The sequence below is a fragment of the Mus caroli genome, unplaced genomic scaffold, assembly GCF_978045245.1.
Source record: "Mus caroli unplaced genomic scaffold, Mus_caroli_1 scaffold_9, whole genome shotgun sequence".
NCBI lineage: Eukaryota > Metazoa > Chordata > Mammalia > Rodentia > Muridae > Mus > Mus caroli.
Genome location: NW_028227264.1, coordinates 52,171,739 through 52,193,537, shown reverse-complemented (window position 1 = coordinate 52,193,537; position 21,799 = coordinate 52,171,739). Strand labels below are relative to the sequence as shown.

The window sequence follows — 21,799 nt, the reverse complement described above, 5'->3', positions numbered from 1 at the left end:
GACAGGTGGTCATAGACCAGATACCATTCAGGTCAGGTCAAGAGATCATATGGAAGACAGTGTTCCCTGAAGATGACACTGTCCACTGAGGTCATACTGGTGTCTCTATGATGTTGCCCTGGTGGCATTGCCTGATGGCACATTGCCTGAGATATACCCCTTTCCCTAAGAGTGTACTGATGTTCTTTTCTTATTGCTACATTTTCCATTATGGGGAAGGTTTATATTCTGAAAACTGGCTAGATTGAAATTGCTGATGCTCGCTGACAGTCCAATGCTTCTGCTATTTGAACACATCTCCAGAGATCTAATAAAATTATAACTAATTCCATGGAAAATTTACCTTTTTCTTGACTGCTCAGAATATTTTTGTAATCCATACTATTCATTTATAAGGGCAAAAGACTTGGAATGGGCCCTCATCTATCCCAGGGTGGCATGGAACCTTGACATTAAACTATTCCTCCTGCATCCACCTCCCAAGGGCTGGGATGTCAGGCACATGCTATCACATCTGGCCTTAGACACCTGTGATACCATTTATTTTAAGTCTTTATCCTAAATGAATTTTAACTATTTTAACTTCAAAGTCGCCCTCTTAAGGCCTTGATAGTCCACGAAAAGCCCTTTTGAAATACTGTTTGAAGTATTTTTCTGCTAATTTCTAGAAATGTTCCCATGTAACTGTGAGTGTATTCTGTTTATACAAACAGTTGAGAGGAAAATCCATTAAGAACAAATGAGGCAAAGGGTTTCCTGTGACTCTTAATTGTCAAAAAGAAAAAAGAAATTTTAACTCGTACATTTTCAACTTTGGGGGCAAAATTAGAAAAAACAAAATGTTGAGTTTAAAAGCAGCATTAACAATATTTTTACCAAAGTTGTGCACAAAGTTCTGTTACTGCACAAGATCAAGATATTGCCATTCCATCATGAACTGGGAGGCGCTCACAAGCTCCCACTACCAGCTGAGGGACTTTCAACAGTTGGTGTATACTAGGGGAGAAGGGTGTTTTATTTTATTTGTTTCATTTATTAGTTCACTGTTCATCCCATACACAGAATCCCTCCCCTCATCCCTATCCACTTCTCTGAGTGGGTGAGCCTCCCCTTGCTATCCCTCCCACCCCGGCACATCAAGTCACTGCAAGACGAGGCACATCCTCTCCCACTGAGGCCAGACAGGGTGGAAGCCCAGTTAGGGGAACAGGATCCACAGACAGACAACAGATCCCTGGACAGCCCCTACTCCAGTTGTTGGGGGACCTGCATGAAGCCCTCACCGCACATCTGCTACATATATGCTGGATTGGGGAATCTGTTTTCTTCAGGGTTTTGGCCATTGGTAGGCTTCGCATAACATCACACCTATGTGTTCTGTGGAAACAAGACTGTGGGTGGCATGGGGAGCAGGGGAATGGGAAAGCAATAGAGTCACATGACACATCTTGGAAAATCTAACTCCAGAGACCAGCATCACGGTACAGATCTAAGTTTATTGTCCAGTCCATAAGCTTTTATACACTGTTTGACCCAATCCCAAGCCCCCATCACAGCTTGCCACATTAAACCTATGCTCAAAGCACTGCCTGGTGAGGTAACTCAGGATTGGGGAAGTATCATCACCTATGAGTATTTTTGTGCAGACTGGGAAGAGGCCATCTCTCTGGCCTCGGTTCCTCCAGGTGTGCTGGGAGTGAATTTAGATCTAGTGCTTTGTATGGCAGATTAGGACTCTTGGAGAAGTCACAGGAGCCTGTGGTGCCTTGATCTTCATCCCACCTTTCCTTCACAAGGTTGGCTTCCACACCCCCTACAGTGTGTGAGGGCAGCACTACTCAGACTCAGTGGGGAAGGTTGGGGGGGAGGGTTCTTTAAAAGGACATGAAGTAGAGAAGGGAGGCAGAGGGAGTGTGGAAGAACTTGAGGAAGGGTTTAGGGGAGGGTAAATGTGATCAAAACACATTGCATACATGTACAAAGCTTCAAAGTATAAATAAAAAAAATAACATATTTAATGTGATTGAGATGAGAGCAGTAATTCACCCCTGGGGCATAAGGCTCTGTTGACTCCAGAAGGTCATGGGCCAGCCTGAAGAACATAACAAATACAAAACATAAACAAAACCTGTTCTTATCAAGAGGAAGGCAGTGCACATTAGTCTTCTGACTTGAGTCAGTGGGGACATGGTCACAAGTTTTAGCCTTAGGTCGATTCAGATAGGAGTGCTTTAATTGGACAGTACTTTGACCTCTTGGCAGGTTATCATGGCCTTCCCTGGACATCATGCAAAGAATCTGTAATGGGGCAAGATATGTGGGCAGGTGATGTGTCATTTAGGAGTCCAAAGGCTTCATCAAATTAATACAGATATGGAAGAATTAAACCACAAAATGTTTCATGCTCTTTTTCCTCAATCAATTCCCTATAGATCTGACACACACACACAATTTTATTTATTAGAGTCATATTAGGGCATATTTACATTTTTTTTCATTTCCACACAAAACCATTGCTTTGGGCACAGAACTTCATCATAGTTTATTTTAGGAGGGAGCACTTGGTCAGAATCATGCAAAAAAAGAATATGGTAGTTTATTCACTCTCCATAACAGGGTAATAATGTTGCTCTAATCTGTGCTCAAAAGCTCTTACTCTTGCCATGGAGAAAGAATAATTTCCTGGGTGATGAACAAGTATCTGCTTGAAGGACTTTATTGCAATTTGTGTTATGAGAATTGTAAATAGCTAAGATGTTCAGTTGCATTAAATGAGAATGAAATATTAATGTGATAACTAAACCATCAATAAAATTAGCTTAACCACAGCTAATGAGCACAGCGGTGTTCATTTGTTCCTGACTGTCTTGCTTTTGTTTGTTTATTTCTAATAAAGGTAGAGAGGGTTACATACGCATTCTTAGTCATTCTTCTACCTTCCCAAATGTGCATCCTGAAAACCCTCCTTTTTCTAACAACAGAGGTCACTGCAGACCCCTTGAGAGTCCTTTCCTTCCTGTGTCACATTTTTCTATCAGCAGGATTGGAAATTAGCAATTCCAAACCTAGTTCATACTTTCAGGTTTTTTTTTTAAATACAAGGCTTATTTTATTTCTATTCTAACCTAGTTTTTTGATAATACCAGCAGTCTGTGGGCTTAAATAAAATATATCTTACGAATACATTTTGTAAATATTATTTTTTATTCTTGGTTTAAATGTCATTTGCTTTAAAGTTTTAAACTGTACAGTAGTATGTTTCTCAATAGAATAAATGGGAGCTGAGTGTGACTTAATTTCTCTGTGTATGTGTAGGTACACATTTGCGCATGTGGGCAGAGGTCAACTCAGGTCATTCCTCAGGAGCTGTCCTCCCTATTTGTCTGGGTGACATGGTCTGTCATTGTCCTGGAGCACACTAATGAGGCTACTCTGGCTGGCCAGCAAGTCCCAGGCCACCGGCTTTCTCCTCCTGAACACTGAAATTGCAAATGCCACCGTTGGCAACTTTTCTCCATGCTTTACTGAGCCATCACCCCAAACCATCTGATTGGTCTCTTATTGCCACCTAAGAGATATAAATAAGTGGCTTACCAGGGCTAGTGTCTATACTGAATTCCTTTAAACAAAATGCTGCAGTCTTCAGCATAGCTAGCATTGTTTCCATGTTATGGATGAGGAGTATACTCAGACTTACAGATGTGTTGAACAAGTTACCTGCAGCATTCCTCAACAGCATCGGAGGTACCATCTAAATCCATATACTCTGACTCCAGAACAGCCCATCTTCACCATCCTCTTTTTGCTGCTCAAGCCTAAGAGGGAGAAAACAGCAATACCACCATCATGGATCTTAGACCCCAGCACGTTCTGTTCTTCATCTACAGTGGGACCTGGGCTTTGAACTAACTCAGCTGAGACATGGTGTCAGGGTCCTGTCTTTGAGAAGGGAGTGGTACTTAGGGAATGAGAATGGCAAGTGTTTGTTCATGGAGCCAAAAAAAAAAAAAAAAAAAAAAAAAAGCCAAGGAAGCTGGGCCAATAGAGAAAATCCTAACCAGATGAATAAGTGGAACATGGAAAGAATTCTGATGAAATTCGATTTGAGACAATAAGCAAATTGCAAACAATAGTTTTAAGTTGTAGTTGTTTTAATTGTGTTCACATACATATTTAAAGTATATATGTATGTTTTTAATTATAATATAAAACTGAGCTTGTTGTTGGCATATGCCTATAATCCCAGCACTCAAGACCTGAGGCAGGAGGATTGCTGCAAAAGGCAATCCCATCCTGCATACCCGGCATAGTGAAGTCTAGGCAATTTGTGTTCTATAACAAAGCCACGTCGTGTAGAAAAAAGAGGAAAGAAAAGGAAATAATTGATTACACAATAATAATAGAGAATTTATGAATTCGAGAAGAGCTACAATTTAAAATGTCTTCTTTTCAGGCCATCGAGACTCACTTGATCCGCAAGTCAAGTGGGGGACTAACGTACATCGCAGAGTGGAAAGGGGGCCTCCTGGAACACAAGATGGGCCACCTGACGTGCTTTGCAGGAGGCATGTTTGCACTTGGGGCAGATGGAGCTCTGGAAGCCCGGGCCCAACACTACCTTGAACTCGGAGCTGAAATTGCCCGCACTTGTCATGAATCTTACAATCGTACATGTGAGTATATGTTACTCTCCATTCATAGGCCATACCTTCAAGCTTTGACTTCATTCAGAAAAGGGCTTTGCCCTGGCCATCATCCAGGAAGAAGAGGGAGGGAGGAGAAAGAAAACCACTGTGAAATTTGATGATACTGACACCTTAAAAGGAATTATGCTCATACTGAGAAGTCACTGCTTTATACAAAAATATACATCTTAGTGTATCGAGTAACAAAAAATAGGCCATTCAAGTTTAAGTTTATTTACTGAGCTTTGCTTTACCTCAGTAACATTGAGCAAGGGTCTCCGACTCAAAACAAAAGGAACTTCCCCAAAGCCCCAAAGGAGATTATATGTCTGACTTCCTATTTATTAATTAGGCACTTATACGCAAAGATTAAATAACCGGCCTTTTGTGACATTCTAAGAGAACTCTCAACCACCAAGCTTTCAGCTACCTAGCAAATATGGCTGCAGGACCTTCTAGAAACCCAGTGGGTGTTCAGTAAATAGGAGGTAAATGGGAATAAAGAGGAGAAAAAAAAAAAGAATTGTCACTTTCTAAAATGGATTCTTTTAGCTGATACAAATTTAGAAATATCTTGACTATTGTGTATTGTATGGTGTGTCTAACTAGCCCTTAATCACTCTGGGGTTTCTGATTTTTGTCAAGGTCCTACCCTTGTTCAGGAGGTAACCCTTGTTAACTGATTACATGTGCTCTAGATGTGAAGTTGGGACCGGAAGCGTTTCGATTTGATGGTGGCGTGGAAGCTATTGCCACGAGGCAAAACGAAAAGTATTACATCTTACGGCCCGAGGTCATCGAGACGTACATGTACATGTGGCGACTGACTCACGACCCCAAGTACAGGACCTGGGCCTGGGAAGCCGTGGAGGTGATGTTTGAGCTTGCATATTTCTTACAGATCAACTTCTTAGTGCAAAAAATGTTCAGTGTTGACTACAAACCTGCTGTGGCAACTTTTCTGAGATTTCCATACCTTTATCAAGGTCGTTCCATTCAGGGCTGCCCGTTTCTGGCTAATTCACTGTGTAGAGTGGGCTTTAGCTTTGGCTTACGGAACAGACATAAAACTGCATTACAGGTCGACTTGAATACTGAAGGATATAGATCTAGACAGGAAGATCTAGAAAGGCATGATACAGCATGAAGTTATCCTAACTGTAGAAAGAATGGTTGCTTTGTTCCACTGGGGATATTGGACAGCTTCTAGATGTTCAGCACTGTCTGTTGTCTATTTGAAATCCATGTTTTCCCATTGCTCCTTGGGCTTAAGTGAAACCCTATGCTTTTACGTAGAGCACAGGTCCTCAATCTGTGATTCACAACCCCTTTCGGGGTAGCCTGCCTATCAGATGTTTACGGTATGATTCATAACAATAGCAAGATTACAGTTATGAAGTAGGAACGAAAATACTTTTGTGGTTGAGGGATCACCACAACATGAAGAACTGTCTTAAAGGACCTCAGCACTAGGAAGGTTCAGAGCCACTGTCCTGGAAAGAGCTATATGCTTAGCTCTCGGAAGAACTTAGAGAACAGTTTCCCTTGGACAATGGTTGTCCACCAGTAGAAATTCTCTACTCTACCTCAATATGGTGCTTTAACTGCTTTTCCTGGGTTTCTTCCTACCAAATATGGAACGTTATCTCCCAGATCTGTGGTGCTAGGTCCGTAGGAGTTTCCCTCACCTATACATCAGACCATGGCTAGTTTTAAGGGCTATTATGCAGAAAGGAGTAGGAGAAAACACAGAGAATAAGAGCAAGCAGACATTTTAATTATTCTGTTCTCCCTAGCTTCTTGGTAGAAAGCTAGCTGTCTTAAACACTGATCATAGAAAGGACTCTGAGAAGTCTCAGGAAGCCCATGTCAAGGTAAATATCACCTCGGGAGACCATTGATTAACCATCTTTACCAGCCGCTTCACCTAGTGTATCTGTTATCACTAATAGTCAGTCATTTTAAGGAAAATATTCCATTCTGTAATTATATTCAATCAGTAGTGATTCCACTTGTTTACATTTACATTTTTTCAGCTAGAAGGAAATGTTAAAAAGTGAATTCCATCCAAGCCTTCGTGATAAGGGGCTGGCTGTGACTTGGCCTGCAAAGGAATTATGAGCTTGAATTGCAAATACTGATTAAATTGGAAACATCAAGAATAATGTATTTCATCAGATCAGACACCAGGGCTGGGGGTGTGGTTTAGTCGCTGGAATGCTTGTATTGCAACACATGGGCCTAGGGTCTGATTACTGCACCAAAACACTGCGCATGGCAGTTCACACCTACAATTCAGCCCTCAGGAAACAATGGGATCAAAGCTCAAGGACATGCTCTGCTCTATACCGAGTTTGAAAGCATCCTATCTCAAAAAAGATGCAGCTTACTATACTAGCTTGGGGGACTGCATTCAGAAACCCCCAAAGCCATATAAACTACAGGCACGGCTGTGTGATCAGGTAATCCCTACAATGATAAGAGTGCCAGAGACAAGCAGATTCTCAACTGGCCAGCCAGTCTAGCCACAGCAATGAGCTACCTCAGAATACAAAGCGACAGAGGATACCCAACATTGACCTCTGGCCTCCACATATACTCACACAGGTCAGCATAGCTATACACACCGATACACACACACACACACACACACACACACAATCAAAATTAAAAGAAAAATCTAACAGAATAATCTGTAGGGGGCAACGTCATTTCACATACTACTCACGGCAACACTTCATGGCAACATTATAGATATTAAATGTAAAAAGAAAAATGATAGACAAAGGCTATCAAAAATAGGAAATCTCTGCTACTTGGTGGGCAGTAAATGGTTTTGCTTGATTCTTCCAGTGAGGGGAGTGTCTTTGTAAAAATAGCCTTGGTTTCCTATATGTGAATCCTCATTCTTTACTTAATGTGACATGTGCAAGGAAATTATTTCCCTCTGTCCAAACCAAGGTGTCTCCTGATTTAGATCCTAGTCATTCCAATTAAAACTCAGCTGGAGTGCTGAGCACAGACTCCTGAGGTCTTGCCTTTTCTACAGAGTCATGACCAATACTTGCCCATTCTCATGCTCCCTGCGCTTCACCAGCAACCGCAGTGCAGGGCTCTTCCTGTGTAGCAGAAATGCCCTGCTTCATAGCCATTCTGATGCTGGCTTTTGCTCCTCCTTCTAAGCCCTAAGAGATCACAGGTAGCAGCTATGCCAGGAAGAAGTGGGATCACTTTGCAGTAGGCAGCTCACTGCAGTCAGGGAGCTGGCTCCAAGGGCAGTCTTTAGCCAATGAGATTCTAGAGCTGGTGTCTAACCATGTTATTCTTCTTTAAAGAACACTTTCACCATTGCACATGCTTAATGAACAGCCCTATGACCTGTCCTCCACTGCACACAGCTGGAGCCCACTCATTGCACGGGACCTAATACCTCCTGTTTTATTCATCTAGACTCACTTCCTTCCAGATGTCATCTCAATAAACTCCCTACTCACAACCTCTGTTGCATGTCACTTTTCAGGGAACTCAACTAAACTGTATGGAAATGAAAAATCACCTAGTATAACTCTATAGTCACACACAGCATTCTGGGCTGTGGAGATGGCCCATTGGCTAAGTACTTGCCTTGCACACTGGAGCCTCAGAGTTCAGATCACTAGAAACCACATAAATCCAGGCATGCTAGCCTATGTCCATTATCCTAGTGTTTCTACTACATGATGAGAGGTGGAGATAGGAGAATCCACAGAAATTCATGGGCCAGGAGGGGTGAAGTGGGTATATAAGAGGCCCTGTCACAAACAAGACAGAAAGTGAGAATCCATACCCAAAGTTACCTAGTTAACTTTGTATTACACACACACACACACACACACACACACACACACACACACACACGAAATACTATCCTTTTCCCAGTGTTCTTTCACTGATATAGACTCAGTAAAACCAATTTCCATGTCTTCATTAGATAGAATAATTATTTTAAGTACATTAGGACAGTGCACATAGCCACGGTGCAACACTGGAGCCTGCCTTCCTGAGTAAATAGTACACCAATAATCATAATCATATAGGCACTTGTGAACACACCTCCCAAAAGGAACTTCTAGCTAGTACTTCATTTGCTATCTGTCAGTAATGGCAAGAACAGTATTGCATTTGTCCCAATTGAATATGTGACAGCTGGCAGATAAGATTTATCTGAATAATAGCGGTGCCTACTTATTCGTACAGATTAGGTAATGTCACAGCTGATCCACAGAAGATAAGTCCTCATGGGACTTTTGCTTTCTTCAGTTTTCTTTGATGCCTTGCACCTCAGGCTTTGCACACCAACATTCAGAATCTGAGAGAATAGTGTTTCTTTCCCAATAAGGCTGCTACTTCCCCAGCTGTGATCCTTCCTCCCAAACGCTCTCTGATTTTTTTGTGTTTCCTGAGCCTTTGTTATTTTTTCCTTGAGACCAGAGAAATTTCAAGCAGACACCACCAATGGTGTTATAGCTTGGGGGTTGACTCTTACAAATCTCTGCGGATTGGCTATTCAATTCCTATCTTCATAGAGTGCTTCCTGACTTGAGTCTGACTGGTCCCGCTGGCTATTGGCTTCCTCAGCCAACCCCAAATTATAATCACTTGGGGTCAGGTTTGTCTTCTATCCACTGATTCGAGCTACAGTCACTATAAACAGCCCTAACATCCTGTCCTCTGCTGTTGGCATGCTGCAGCACATTTGGTCCCTAATAACATAAGCCCTTACACAAAATGCCCAGAGGCTGAGCACTGCCAGAGCAGACTAATGAAATGATCTGCTCAAGATGTGACAGTGTCCACTGTCGAGAAACGGTTAGGATGAGAATTCGTCCTGTTAGCCGAGGAAGCCTGGTGTGCCCAGCTTCACATGCCTTATATCTCAACACTTATACTTTTGTTTGGGGAAATTTTGTTATAAGTACATATTAATTATACAAAATAAGAGGACTCGTGATAGCATTTCCAGCCAGTGCATACAAGTGTTCAGTTCATGCATTTAGACTTTGACTTGGGGGTATTTCGTTCTTCTAAATAGTCTTCTACATTATCCTCATTTCTAAATTATTTTTCATTTATCTAAAGCCTCAAAAGCTTGAAAATAACTAGGCTACTGAAAGGCCTTTTTATTGTAGTGAATATTGCTTTGCCTTTGTTGAGAGCTCTGCCCATATTAAGGAATTTCAGAGACTGTAATTAGCGATCTAGGCCTGAGGCCAGTGGTCCACTCTCACCATCTTTGTGTTCTTGACAATTATCTTAGCCATGGTTTCTTTTGCTCTGCTGAAATATCATGACCAAAAGTCAACTGGATAGGAAAGGATTTCTTTTGCTGACACTTTCACATCACACTGCTCATCACTGAAGGAAGTAGGGCAGGAACTCAAATAGGGCAGGAACCTGGAGGCAGGGGCTGATGCAGGGAAGGGTGCTGCTTACAGGCTTGCTCTTCATGGCTTGCTCAGTCTCCTTTGTTATAGAACCCAGGACCACCAGACCAGGTTGGCACCATTCACTATGAACTGGATCATCCCCCATCAATCACTAACTCAAAAAATTCTCTACAGGCTTGCTTACAGCCTGAACTTACGGAGGCATTTACTCAATTGAGGTTCCCTCCTGTCAAATGACAATAAAACCTATGTCAAGTTAACAAAAACTAGCCAGCACAACTCTTGTTCTTATTGTCCAATGAGGAATTATGGGAGAAAACCTATGAGTGGGCATGAACTGACAAGGAAGATGTCTGTGTTGTCTATACCCAAAGGCAACACTTTTCTCTCTTCCCCTTTTCTGGTGTCTTTTGTTTCCTTGGTTGGTTGGTTGGTTGGTTGGTTGAATAGAGAGATGGCGAGATACTTGGTCACTGGGTTTTTGTGGTTTGCTTCTCTCAGGGTATCATTAGCTAACCCAGGCCAGCCTCAAACTCAGTATTCCTGCCTGAGCCTCCTACATGCTGAAATCTTTATCTTTCCTTTGATACAGAGGCATGCACCACCATGTCCACCTGCCAGCTCTGTATCAAAGGAAAGAACTCATGAAAATTCCCATGGATAGAAAGGAGAGCTAATTGTACTTCCTGGCTTCTCTGCTTATTATCACCAAAAGAGCTTCACGGGAATGAATGGGCTATGGAAGGTTTGGTGATTGAGATCATTTTAAGGAAATATTTGGAAATTCAGTTTTATTATATCCGAGAATAACCTCACCTGACTTTTTTTTTTTTTAGTGCTGACCATTTTTTTTCTCAATTTACAAAATAAAATTTGGCTTAATCCTCTCATCTGATACTTGGCTGCTTATCAAAAAGCCCTTTCTATCATAAGAAGGAAAGAAAAAAAAATAGTTGGATGTAGATGTTGCCTTTGGAGTCCTCTCTCAATTGTCTTATGGTATAATATTTAGAATTTAATTGAAGCATCGTTTTTAGATCGTCATTTCAGTTTTGAAAGATTTTTTTTCCTCTTAAGCACTAAATCATGGGGAATTGTTCTTTTCTTTGTTCATATGGCACATTGGCTCAGCTTTATTTAACCTAGCAATTTAGTGCTTCTCATGGATGGCTGCTTTCTTCTCCTTTTGCCTTATGTTCTCATATGAAAAATCAATGACCTCATTGTCAGTATCTGTTGGTTGTGGCTGAGCACAGGGTGCAGTGTCCCTGCTCGCTCATGAGCCTTCATGGCTGTTACATGCTATCTCTTTCCTCTTCTTTGAGCTCTATTTTCAAAGTATAATTTTTTTCAAACCCCTTTTCTAGCTTATGAACGTTTTTCTCTACTAGCATGAAAAGGTCTGTAACTTTCAGGAAATTGAAATATGATTCAAAGACTAGCCATGGAATGGCATAGTTGGTTAAAATAATTGCTTTGTAAGCATCAGGACCTGAGTTCAATCCTTAACACCCCACAAAAAGCCAGGCTCAGAAGCATCCACCTTTAATTTCAGCACTGAGAAGGTTTGGACAAGAGGATCGCTGGGAATGGCTAGCCAATCCTAAGAGTCTAGTCTAATTGATGTGCTTCAGGCAAACAATAGTCCTTATCTCAAAGGATGTGATTGTCTTCATAAGATTTACATCTGCGGTTGTTCTCTAGCCTTCATACACATGTTTCTACTCATATAGAAATCCACATGTGCATACATATTTGAAAAGAGATAGAAATGTGATTTATAAAATAAAACAATAAATATAAGTAATAGATCTTAGAGTAGGAAATTAAGACTTTACCTTATTTTTTTCTTTTACATTTCACTATTACTCTTAATGTATTGTGATTTCAGTTTCTTTGCTCTTAGGTTTATACAGTTTTATTAGTTAATTATCTCATTGCTTCACAAAATAGCCACCAAAATCAATTTAATAAATAAAAAATGTTTGAATGTTCATAGTTTAAGGGTATATTCTTCATGGCAGGAAAAGCCTAGTAGAGGGAACTTGAAATAGCTGTTTATGTCCACAGACAGGATTCAGAGAGAAGTAAATATTTTCTCCAGTTTTATTCAGTCTTGGAACCACGTTCATGGTATGACACACATTGACAGTAACTCTTCCCTCCTCAGTTAAGTCCTCTGAAAGCACCCTCCCATGCTCACAGTACTCCTGGACGTGCTCAGAGCTGAAGGGGTTGGGTAGACGGTGAAGCATCACAAGCACAACCTCTGACAACTCAGCTTGAGATTCGGACATACATTAGTCTGTAACATTCTACCCCCAACCCCTGAAAAGGCACACAGTCGTCTCAAAATGCAAAATGCTTTGTTTAAAAGCAGAAGTACAAAATCGTCTAAGCCTTAAGGTCATCTTAACCATCTCTCTAAAATCAAATTTCCATATTATATACCTCCACTATACAGTGACATAGAGCAAGTGTTTCCGCTCCAAATGGGGGCATGGGATAATGGCAAGGAATGATTAGTCATACAGGACCAAAACCCAAAGGAAAGGAAAACAGGAAAGCCTATGGCTCTGTGTCTGGCATCTGGTGTTTGTAGTGCCATCATTCTGAGATCCAGAAGCTTTAAAGAACCCATGGGGCTGGTGAGATGGCTCAGTGGGTAAGAGCACCCGACTGCTCTTCCGAAGGTCCAGAGTTCAAATCCCAGCAACCACATGGTGGCTCACAACCATCTGCAATGAGATCTGGCGCCCTCTTCTGGAATGTCTGAAGACAGCTACAGTGTACTTACATATAATAAATAAATAAATCTTTAAAAAAAAAAAAAAAAAAAAAAGAACCCTACTTCTCCAGTTCTGCAAACCACAGCCAGCTCAGGTATCCTCACCTTTTGGCTTGTTACACATAAAGCCAACTTATATCATCAACAGATGGCCAATAGTGTTGGCAACTCCCAACATCCTGGGATCTCCTTTGCAGCTTGGGCTTTGCCATCACAGCTCAATGCAATGGTCTCTCCAAGCCTCCTGGTAAAGAACCCCACCCTGTCAAACACTTCTAGCCTTAGCCACTTTGAGACACGAGGATGGAAGCCTTAATTACCCCCCAGGAATTCTTGCATGGTGCATGCCTGCAAATCTACCACTTTGTGAGCAATACTGCTAAGTTCTGCTGCCAGCTCCAGAATAACCTAGCCTCTCTGCCTTAGCTGCAGGGGCCTCTGTGTATGGTGGTGGCTGAACATAGGGAAGCACATTCCAAGGCAGTTCTTTTCCAGCAGAGAAGCCCTTTAGCAGTGTTCTTGATTCAAGCTTTTGCCCCTGAAATTCATTTCACAAATTCCAACTTTGGATGATGGGGTTTTGCCTGCAGAGAACCTTTCCCATAATCTGAGGGCAACATGTGAAGTTTCTTAGGTATGCTAATCTCTAGCATTTTTAAGATCTTTCTGCCCTTTCCTGCTGTAAATCTGGATGCATGTATTAAGAAATAATCACTCCACAGCCTGTGTGCTACGCTATCTTGACATTTCCTCCTCAGCACAATTCAGTCCATTGTTCTTGAGCTCTAGGCTCACTCAAAATATCAGGACACGAGAACAGCACAGCCAGATTCTTTGCAGGATATAACACAAATATCCCCCAGTCTAGTTCCCAAGAGAATTCATGGTCCTTTCTACAACATCATTAGTTGGGTCTCCTATGTTTACGTTTTTCTCACAAGGACTCATTAACCTTGGCTTATGGCACTACAGTGCTTATCTATCCAAGCTCTTCAAGTTTTCCTATATTCCCCCACCAACAGCCTACAAGCCACATGATGAGGTTTAGTATATATAGCACTGCCCCCTACTTCTCAATACCAGTTTTCTCTACTAGTTACAGAAGTCATTGCTATGACAAAAAAAAATTATCTGCAAGTACAATGTGGAACAGAGGGATTTTTATTTGGTCTCTCAATTTGAAGGCAGAGTCTATCTTGTTGAGGAAATCAAGGCAGCAGAAACATAAGGGTAGCTGGTCACACTGCATCCAGAGTCAGGAATCCGAGAGCAAGGAATGTCAGTGTTCATCTTTTCTTCTGTTCTCCTTTTCCTTCAGTCTGGGACCATACCCAATGATTGATCCCACCAGTATTCATCAAGAATGTTTCTCCTCAGCCAAACTCCTCTGGAGACACTGCTAGAGGCCTGTCCAGGGATGTGTTTCCTAAATGATTATAACCCTAGTCAAGTTGACAGTGAAGATAAAACATCTGGGCTTTCTACGAATCAGGACAAGGTCTCAGATGGCAATTTTTATTTTGCCATGCATGTACTTAATAGAATTCCTTGAATAAGGTAATAAAAAAATAACCTGGCTGGAATATTCTTATTAACTAGATAAGCAGCCTGTTAAAAAAAATAAAACATATACCATATACAAAAACAAAGACATATTAAAGAATTAAATCTAAGATCTAAAATAAATAAAACTCCTAAAAGAAAACTTTAAGGAAAAAAAATCTTTTTGGCATTGGCCTGGCAGTGGTTTTATTGGATTTAACACCCACAGAACAGCAACAAAAATGAAATAAAACACACAGGGCCACATCAGTCTTCAACAGTTCTGCATAGCAGAGGAAACAATCAACTAAGCTAAAGTGACAGGGCATAGAAATTCTTTTCAACCACTTGCCACCATGTATCTGCATGATGATTTTTCTCTCCAACCACATAGATGATAGCATTCCCATAAGGTGTTACTGCTTGGTAGTGTTATGGCTATCTTCTTTGTGTAAGTGCACTCAGTGACTATATCTTATAAGGAACTAATATCCAAAACTGTGACTTCATACAACTCAATGATGACATATGCAGTGGAACGCACACATTATCTTAAACAGAACATACCATACACAGAAAGGCTCTGTGTGATAGCACTTGCATGTAGAACTTAGGACAGTTGAAGTTCTTAACAGGTCTAGAGAGCAGAATGGCAGTTATCACGACCTAGTGAGGAAGAAGAAAGGGACACATACCACATACACTCTTAAAAGGCTTTGAAAATTTCAGCTAAAAGATGAAAGCATGCCAGGTGGTGGTGGTCCATGCCTTTAATCCTATCACTCAGGAGGCAGAGGCAGGAAAAGTTTGAGGCCAACCTAGTCTACAGAGTGAGTTTTAGGACAGCTAGGCATACACAGAGAAATCCTGGAGAGAGAAGGGGCAGGGAGGGGGAAATTGAGGGCGGAGGAAGGTTTTTTGGAGGCTTATAGCATGGTGATTATAGTGAATTACAATATGTGAGTATATCTCAAGGACTCTCACTACAAAAAAATTACCATTCGAGGTGCTATGGATATGTTGATTAACTCAATTGTGGTAGTCATTTCACAAACTGTACATGAAGCAGCATGCTAATACAACTCAAATATATGAGGATTTTATTTGTCAACAATACATCAGTAAGGCTGAAAAGTAAGAATGAGGGCTTCTGGGGAAGCAGTCTACAAACAGAAGTCAATTTATCGACAGATAACAAAACAGAAGGCAAGACTTTGAAGTTTTTATATATTTTTTCATCCTCTCACTCCCAACCCATCTCCTTTTCCAATATTCATTATGTTCACGCAGCTACAAATCATTTCTCTCTAAGCTTCCGGAGTCATCAGTCAATTCATCTCATTCTCTTCTCTACAATATTAAGGAAAAGAAAAAATCTGGTTTTTGCAATGGATTCCAGACTCACTTTTCTTCATTTCCAAACACTGGCATCATTAATAGTTCACTATACTTTTTTTTTAATAACATAAGATTTAACTGAACAGATATAGAGTTGGTATACTATGGTGAAAGTAGATGTTTGAGGGCTCAGCACACTTTCTTAGCCAATGGTTTGCAGTCCCAGTTGACATTAAGGGCATCCATAGACAGAGATCAGCACGCTTGCTCTGTAAAGAACAATGTAGTCTCTTCCTCAACTACTCACACCCAACATCATGCAAACAGTGACAGACACTTTACAAACAAGCAAAGATAGTCTAGCTGTATTTTAATAAAGCTTTATTTGCAAAAATAATCAGTAGTCTAAACATAGCCTGTGGTCTTTGAATTATCAAACTTTACTCTGAACCAGCAATGTAAATACTAGAAATGAATGCAGACTTTTCCAAAATCACACATGCAAGAGTTTCTCTTGAGGCAAAACATAAAGCCCATAGGTTGTGTAGCACCTTATTTGTCTTTCTACTTTATAGTTTTTAAATTTGCTATCAAAAACACCGTCAAACTCGCATTCCCTTTGAAACCTTGTCTTGTCTAAATTTGACAATCTAATAAAAGATTGCTAATAATCACTTTACTGACTTTCTCATCTCTCCTTGGCAATTCAGGCTCTAGAAAGTCACTGCAGAGTGAACGGAGGCTACTCAGGCTTACGGGATGTTTACATTGCCCATGAGAGTTATGACGATGTCCAGCAAAGTTTCTTCCTGGCAGAGACACTGAAGTAAGTAAATAAAATTATTCTCCAAGTGTGTGGCTGAGGCCCCCAAGGAGATCTTCTCTACAGAGGTCTTCAAGATGTACACATTCATAGTATACCAGATTTGACTGATGTGTGCAGGAGCCATTCCAGTTTAGGTGCATTGCCGAGGCAGTTTCAGTACAGGCATTTGTAGTCATCATTGCTGAGGCAGATTGGCTGGGACTACTCAGTGTGGTTCTCATAGTCTAGCGCCCAAAGTGTGAATGACGAATCCATGTTAAGGTCTATGGGTGTTAGAGTCAACTGCGGTCTACAGTTCTCTACAGAATGCACAGAGACATGCATGTGTCTCTGTGACATGGTTTCTTGTGCCTCATGCTCTCTTTTTTGCCTCCCTCCAGGTATTTGTACTTGATATTTTCTGATGATGACCTTCTTCCACTAGAACACTGGATCTTCAACACCGAGGCTCATCCTTTCCCTATACTCCGTGAGCAGAAGAAGGAAATTGATGACAAAGAGAAATGAAAGACATTTTCTATTTTACTCTGCTTCATTCCCTCACTGCATACCTTAATAATTCCTTTTCTGGTAATCAGAATATGATGAACTCTTATTGATTGACAAACGTCTATGATTCTCCTAAGTTCTAAAATTGTTTTGCAGTCTTTTATGTTTAGTATCATAAGCCTAGGTGGACCTCAATTCCTTATCTCATTATTCAGCTAGTAGATCCACAGATTCTGCCTGTCTTTTTCTTTTTCTCAAGGAATCTATTGTTTCTGAAATTCATGAAGTTGCAACATCATTTTCATAATAGAACCGTCTACCAGTGACCTCTTGATTATAATTTGATTTGACTGCAAAACTTCTTCCTCCTCTATGAGGAGATGCTGTCTGCTTCGAGCTGTAATGTTTTGCCATGTTGCAAAAAGCCATAATAATAAATTAAGTATTAAAAAAAAAAGCTTTTTTTTTTCCTTTTCAAGTTCATGTTAATCTGGTTTGTCTGTCCACCAGAGACAGGTCTTACAACTGTGACAGCCTCTTAGCAGGTCTATCGTTATTTGATAGAATGTCTTCTAGAGTACTCCACTCTCATTGTGATTCAGATGAGAAAGCCATCCCAGAAGAGCTGGTGACACTGGCCTCATCTCTCACAAGTGCAGTATCTTTTTATTGGGTGATTATGTTCATGTTTCCTCACATTCATTTCGTTCTCTGCTTTTGCTCTACATGCCCTGTGTCATCTCTGTATCACATACTGTTTAATTTCTCCCAACGCCCACGACACAGCAAGGGGAGCTCCTGAGTTATGCAGAATGCCAGGTTACCCAATTACAATTTTGAAAGAGAAAAGACCTCACTTCTAACGTGCCAGGTTTTCCTTTTTAATGAATCCATTCCAAAATCGCCAGTCTAAAAAGAGAGGGAGAATTCCATATGACTAGCCCATGGGTCTGCATTTCCTCTTTGGTTCTCTTTAAGCAAAGGATGCATTGCACTTGGTTCGGATCTGAAAAGTTCTCTTCCCAGGGGTAGCTCATCACTGAACTTCAGTTTATGAACATGAGCTTTTACCCAGTGAAAAGAGCATTTCTGATTTACCGACTCCTATTCAGCTAAGGGAGAAAGTAAAATCTAATTAACTCTTAAGGACACGGTGTATTGAATGTGCTTACATTCCGCATAAAGATCTTAACTTACAAATAATTTATAGGGATGATCCACTCCCTCATAATTTGATCTGCAACAGATCAAAATGATTATATGATGCTTCTAAACCTTCTCTTGAAATATGAATGATTTTCCCAAGGACAAATTTTGTGATAGCTTGTGTTAACACACCTGTTCTTTATATGAAAGATCAGATATGATTCATATATACTGAAAGACAAAGACAAGAACCACCTCAGTTTCAACCAACTATGGTCAATAAACAACAAAAATAAATAATACAAATCCATGGATTAGGCTAAAGTATATATTTCTGTGCATTTACTTTTTTCAAAATGTCTAATTTTATCAATTTCTTATGGTACAACCTATATTTTGAGACGTTTGTTTTCTTAAATCTGAGTAGACAATAGTTTCACCTATTTCAGCTTTGGGGATGGTTTCAAAAGATGTTATTTTGGATCACTACCTTGTATGTCCTGGTTGTTTCCAGTATAAAACACTAGAACACATCAAAACAAAACAGTAAAATTAGTAAATGGAAAAGATCCCTCAGTATATCATTTTGGCTATATTAACACATCTCTGGTACCCAGAGAAGCTTCTGCCTGTAATCTATTCAGTCTCTGGAGGTTATGAACCCATGACATCATTTTAATGAAACTGAATAGAACCTCTTCATTACAACTTGATTTGACTGTAAAACTTTTCCCTCCATGAAGAAGAACAAGTGAATAACAGATCCTTCCCTCCCTAGAGCTCAGAGGTAAAATATTAAAATTTGCTGCCAAAATTTGGTCATCTGTATTTTGATTATAATTTTCACTGTCCTTAGATTAGCTATTTAATTCATATTCTTTGCATTTCCATTTGAAGGAGCATCCACAGCTGGTGAGTATTTCTGCAGCAGGAGGGGTTTCAAAGGCATGCCCTGTGTACCTACTACACTGTAATGTAGCTTTTATATTCCAGTATAAGCAGGGAAGAAGCTGAACCACAGGTTGCTGTGCCACTGGCAAGTTTTCAGTTTTAAAACCAGATCTCAGAACACCAAAAATTTAAACAAGATAAGAGATTAATTTTATAGAAATATAACTGATTAAGCTTATGTTTTGTGTTAATTTTAAACAACGGAAGTCTCCAAATAGATACCAACTCATTCATTTTCAACAAAGCTGTGCAGTTTGATTTACATGTATAATCCACACCCTTAAAGATGAACAGTTAAAGTAGCACCCAGTTTTGTGTTTACGAAACCTGTTTTGATATACTATATTATACATATAAGTTGTATGCCAATTTATAGAACTCAGTGACTTCTCTATTATGTGTATCACCCATTTTTACATTGATTGTTTTTGATTTGTTCATAAGAGCATTCTGTCATTTCGAACTTTATATAAATCTCTGATGTTATGGAAAACATAATAGATTGACACATAATTTTTAAAAATTATATTTGTAAAATTTCTCTATTGTGAATAAAGTCTTTTAATATATCTCCTTCCGTGTCTTGTCACTGTGACTTTAAAGATGCTTCTGTATGTATAGATGGATGGAAATAACAAATTCTACTAACAATTACACATCTTAACAAGGAAAGAATTCCCATGAAAAACTTCACATTGAAAATAATTTTGCACATACAGCCTTCAGCTAATTGGATTCCTGTTGCGGGAAATATTTAAAAATAAACCTGCCAACTCTCCACGTTCCTGCTTCTCTCAACCCACCAACTCTCTGGCCCTGGTGGGTCACAGGGCTCCCGCCTCACCTCAGGTGCTCTTAATCAGTGGTCTCTCTGTCGGCCAACTATCTGGCAGGGGGAGGGAGAGATCTGAGTTTCTCTTGCTACCACACAATGCCCCACATACCCCACAGTCAGCCATCACAATACCTAATTACCTGGTAGAATTAAAACTCTTAAAGCTTATAGTTAACCAGTCAGACATGTATCAATAAAATCACAATTTATAAGATGCTAATACAATAATTTCAGAACCAAATGATAGTGATAAAAGCTTTATTCCAATTATTCTAACCTTATGATATCATAAGTGGCTGGTTCAAGCCACACTGGTGCATGTCACCTTCATTCTCCTTCCTCTCTCCCTCTCCTGAGATGCTCTCTGTCTCTGCCACTATTAGCTCCTCATCCCTTTTCCTTGTCCAATCACAGGCCTCCTCTGCACTAATGTAGTTGAACAGGGAAAATCCTGCAACAGATTCCCTTGCCGGGAATCTCACCTAAATTCAGCACCAGGGCATGCAAGGTGGAGGTACAAAACCAGTGTCAAAAAAGGCAAGAAAGTGTGATGTGTGTTCTTACATTTGTGACCTAGTCAGTGCCCATGGCATTCACCCTAAGGCCATAAAATGGCATTTAATAGTGTTAATTATATGAAAAATTCATAATTGACCTTGAAATCGGAGGGGGGGCAGAATTAAAGTTTCAGAAAGGCTGAATAGAAAAGAGAATTTAGCTGTTCATGGACAAGCCTAGGTGTGGAACCCTATGTTCTGCTTTTCTTGGATAATGTGGCTACCCCTCTAGTTACATGGAACTCTTCGCTATTTACCTAACACATTCCTCACCTTCATGTTTCTACACAGCTCTCACTTTATCAAATTAGTTAGAATTTCCATCAGCCTTTGTCTCTTACTCTACATTATTTTCTAAAAACCTACTACATGTTCATGTGAATAGGTCTCATGGTCCTTGCCTTGTACAGAAAAAAACTAATATAATTTTTTATAGCAACAACCACAATTTTATATCTAACATATTCGAATGGGAGCCTTTTTTAAATTTTAAATATTTTTATTACATATTTTCCTCAATTACACTTCCAATGCTATCCCAAAAGTCCCACATACCTTCCCACCCCCCACTTCCCTTCCCTACCCACCCATTCCAATTTTTTTGGCCCTGGAGTTCCCCTGTACTGGAGCATATAAAGTTTGCGTGTCCAATGGGCCTCTCTTTCCAGTGATGGCCGACTAGGCCATCTTTTGATACATATGCAGCTAGAGACAAGAGCTCCGAGGTACTGGTTAGTTGATAATGTTGTTCCACCTATAGGGTTGCAGATCCCTTTAGCTCCTTGGGTACTTTCTCTAGCTCCTCCATTGGGAGCCCTGTGATCCATCCAATAGCTGACTGTGAGCATCCACTTATGTGTTTGCCAGGCCCCAGCATTGTCTCACAAGAGACAGCTATATCTGGTACTTTCAGCAAAATCTTGCTAGTGTATGCAATGGTGTCAGCGTTTAGAAGCTGATTATGGGATGGATCCCTGGATATGGCAGTCTCTACATGGTCCATCCTTTCCTCACAGCTCCAAACTTTGTCTCTGTAGCTCCTTCCATGGGTGTTTTGTTCCCAATTCGAAGAAGGGGCACAGTGTCCACACTTTGGACTTCATTCTTCTTGAGTTTCATGCATTTAGCAAATTGTATCTTATATCTTGGGTATCCTAAGTTTTGGGCTAATATCCACTTATCAGTGAGTTCATATTGTGTGAGTCCCTTTGTGATT

General features: G+C 40.3%; 1 protein-coding gene across 2 annotated transcripts in view; it reads left to right on the top strand.

The window, feature by feature from the left end:
• The window catches only part of Man1a1 (mannosidase alpha class 1A member 1), a 172,776-nt gene extending 153,016 nt beyond the window's left edge, over positions 1-19,760 (top strand). For both annotated transcript variants that reach the window (XM_021173671.3, XM_021173672.3), the window contains exons 10-13: positions 4,454-4,673; positions 5,384-5,556; positions 16,490-16,605; positions 16,986-19,760. In XM_021173671.3, coding sequence (XP_021029330.1) covers positions 4,454-4,673; positions 5,384-5,556; positions 16,490-16,605; positions 16,986-17,112 — 636 coding nt within the window. In that variant the 3' untranslated portion in view covers positions 17,113-19,760. The remainder of the gene's footprint in view (positions 1-4,453; positions 4,674-5,383; positions 5,557-16,489; positions 16,606-16,985) is intronic.
• The last annotated feature ends 2,039 nt before the right edge of the window (positions 19,761-21,799 follow it).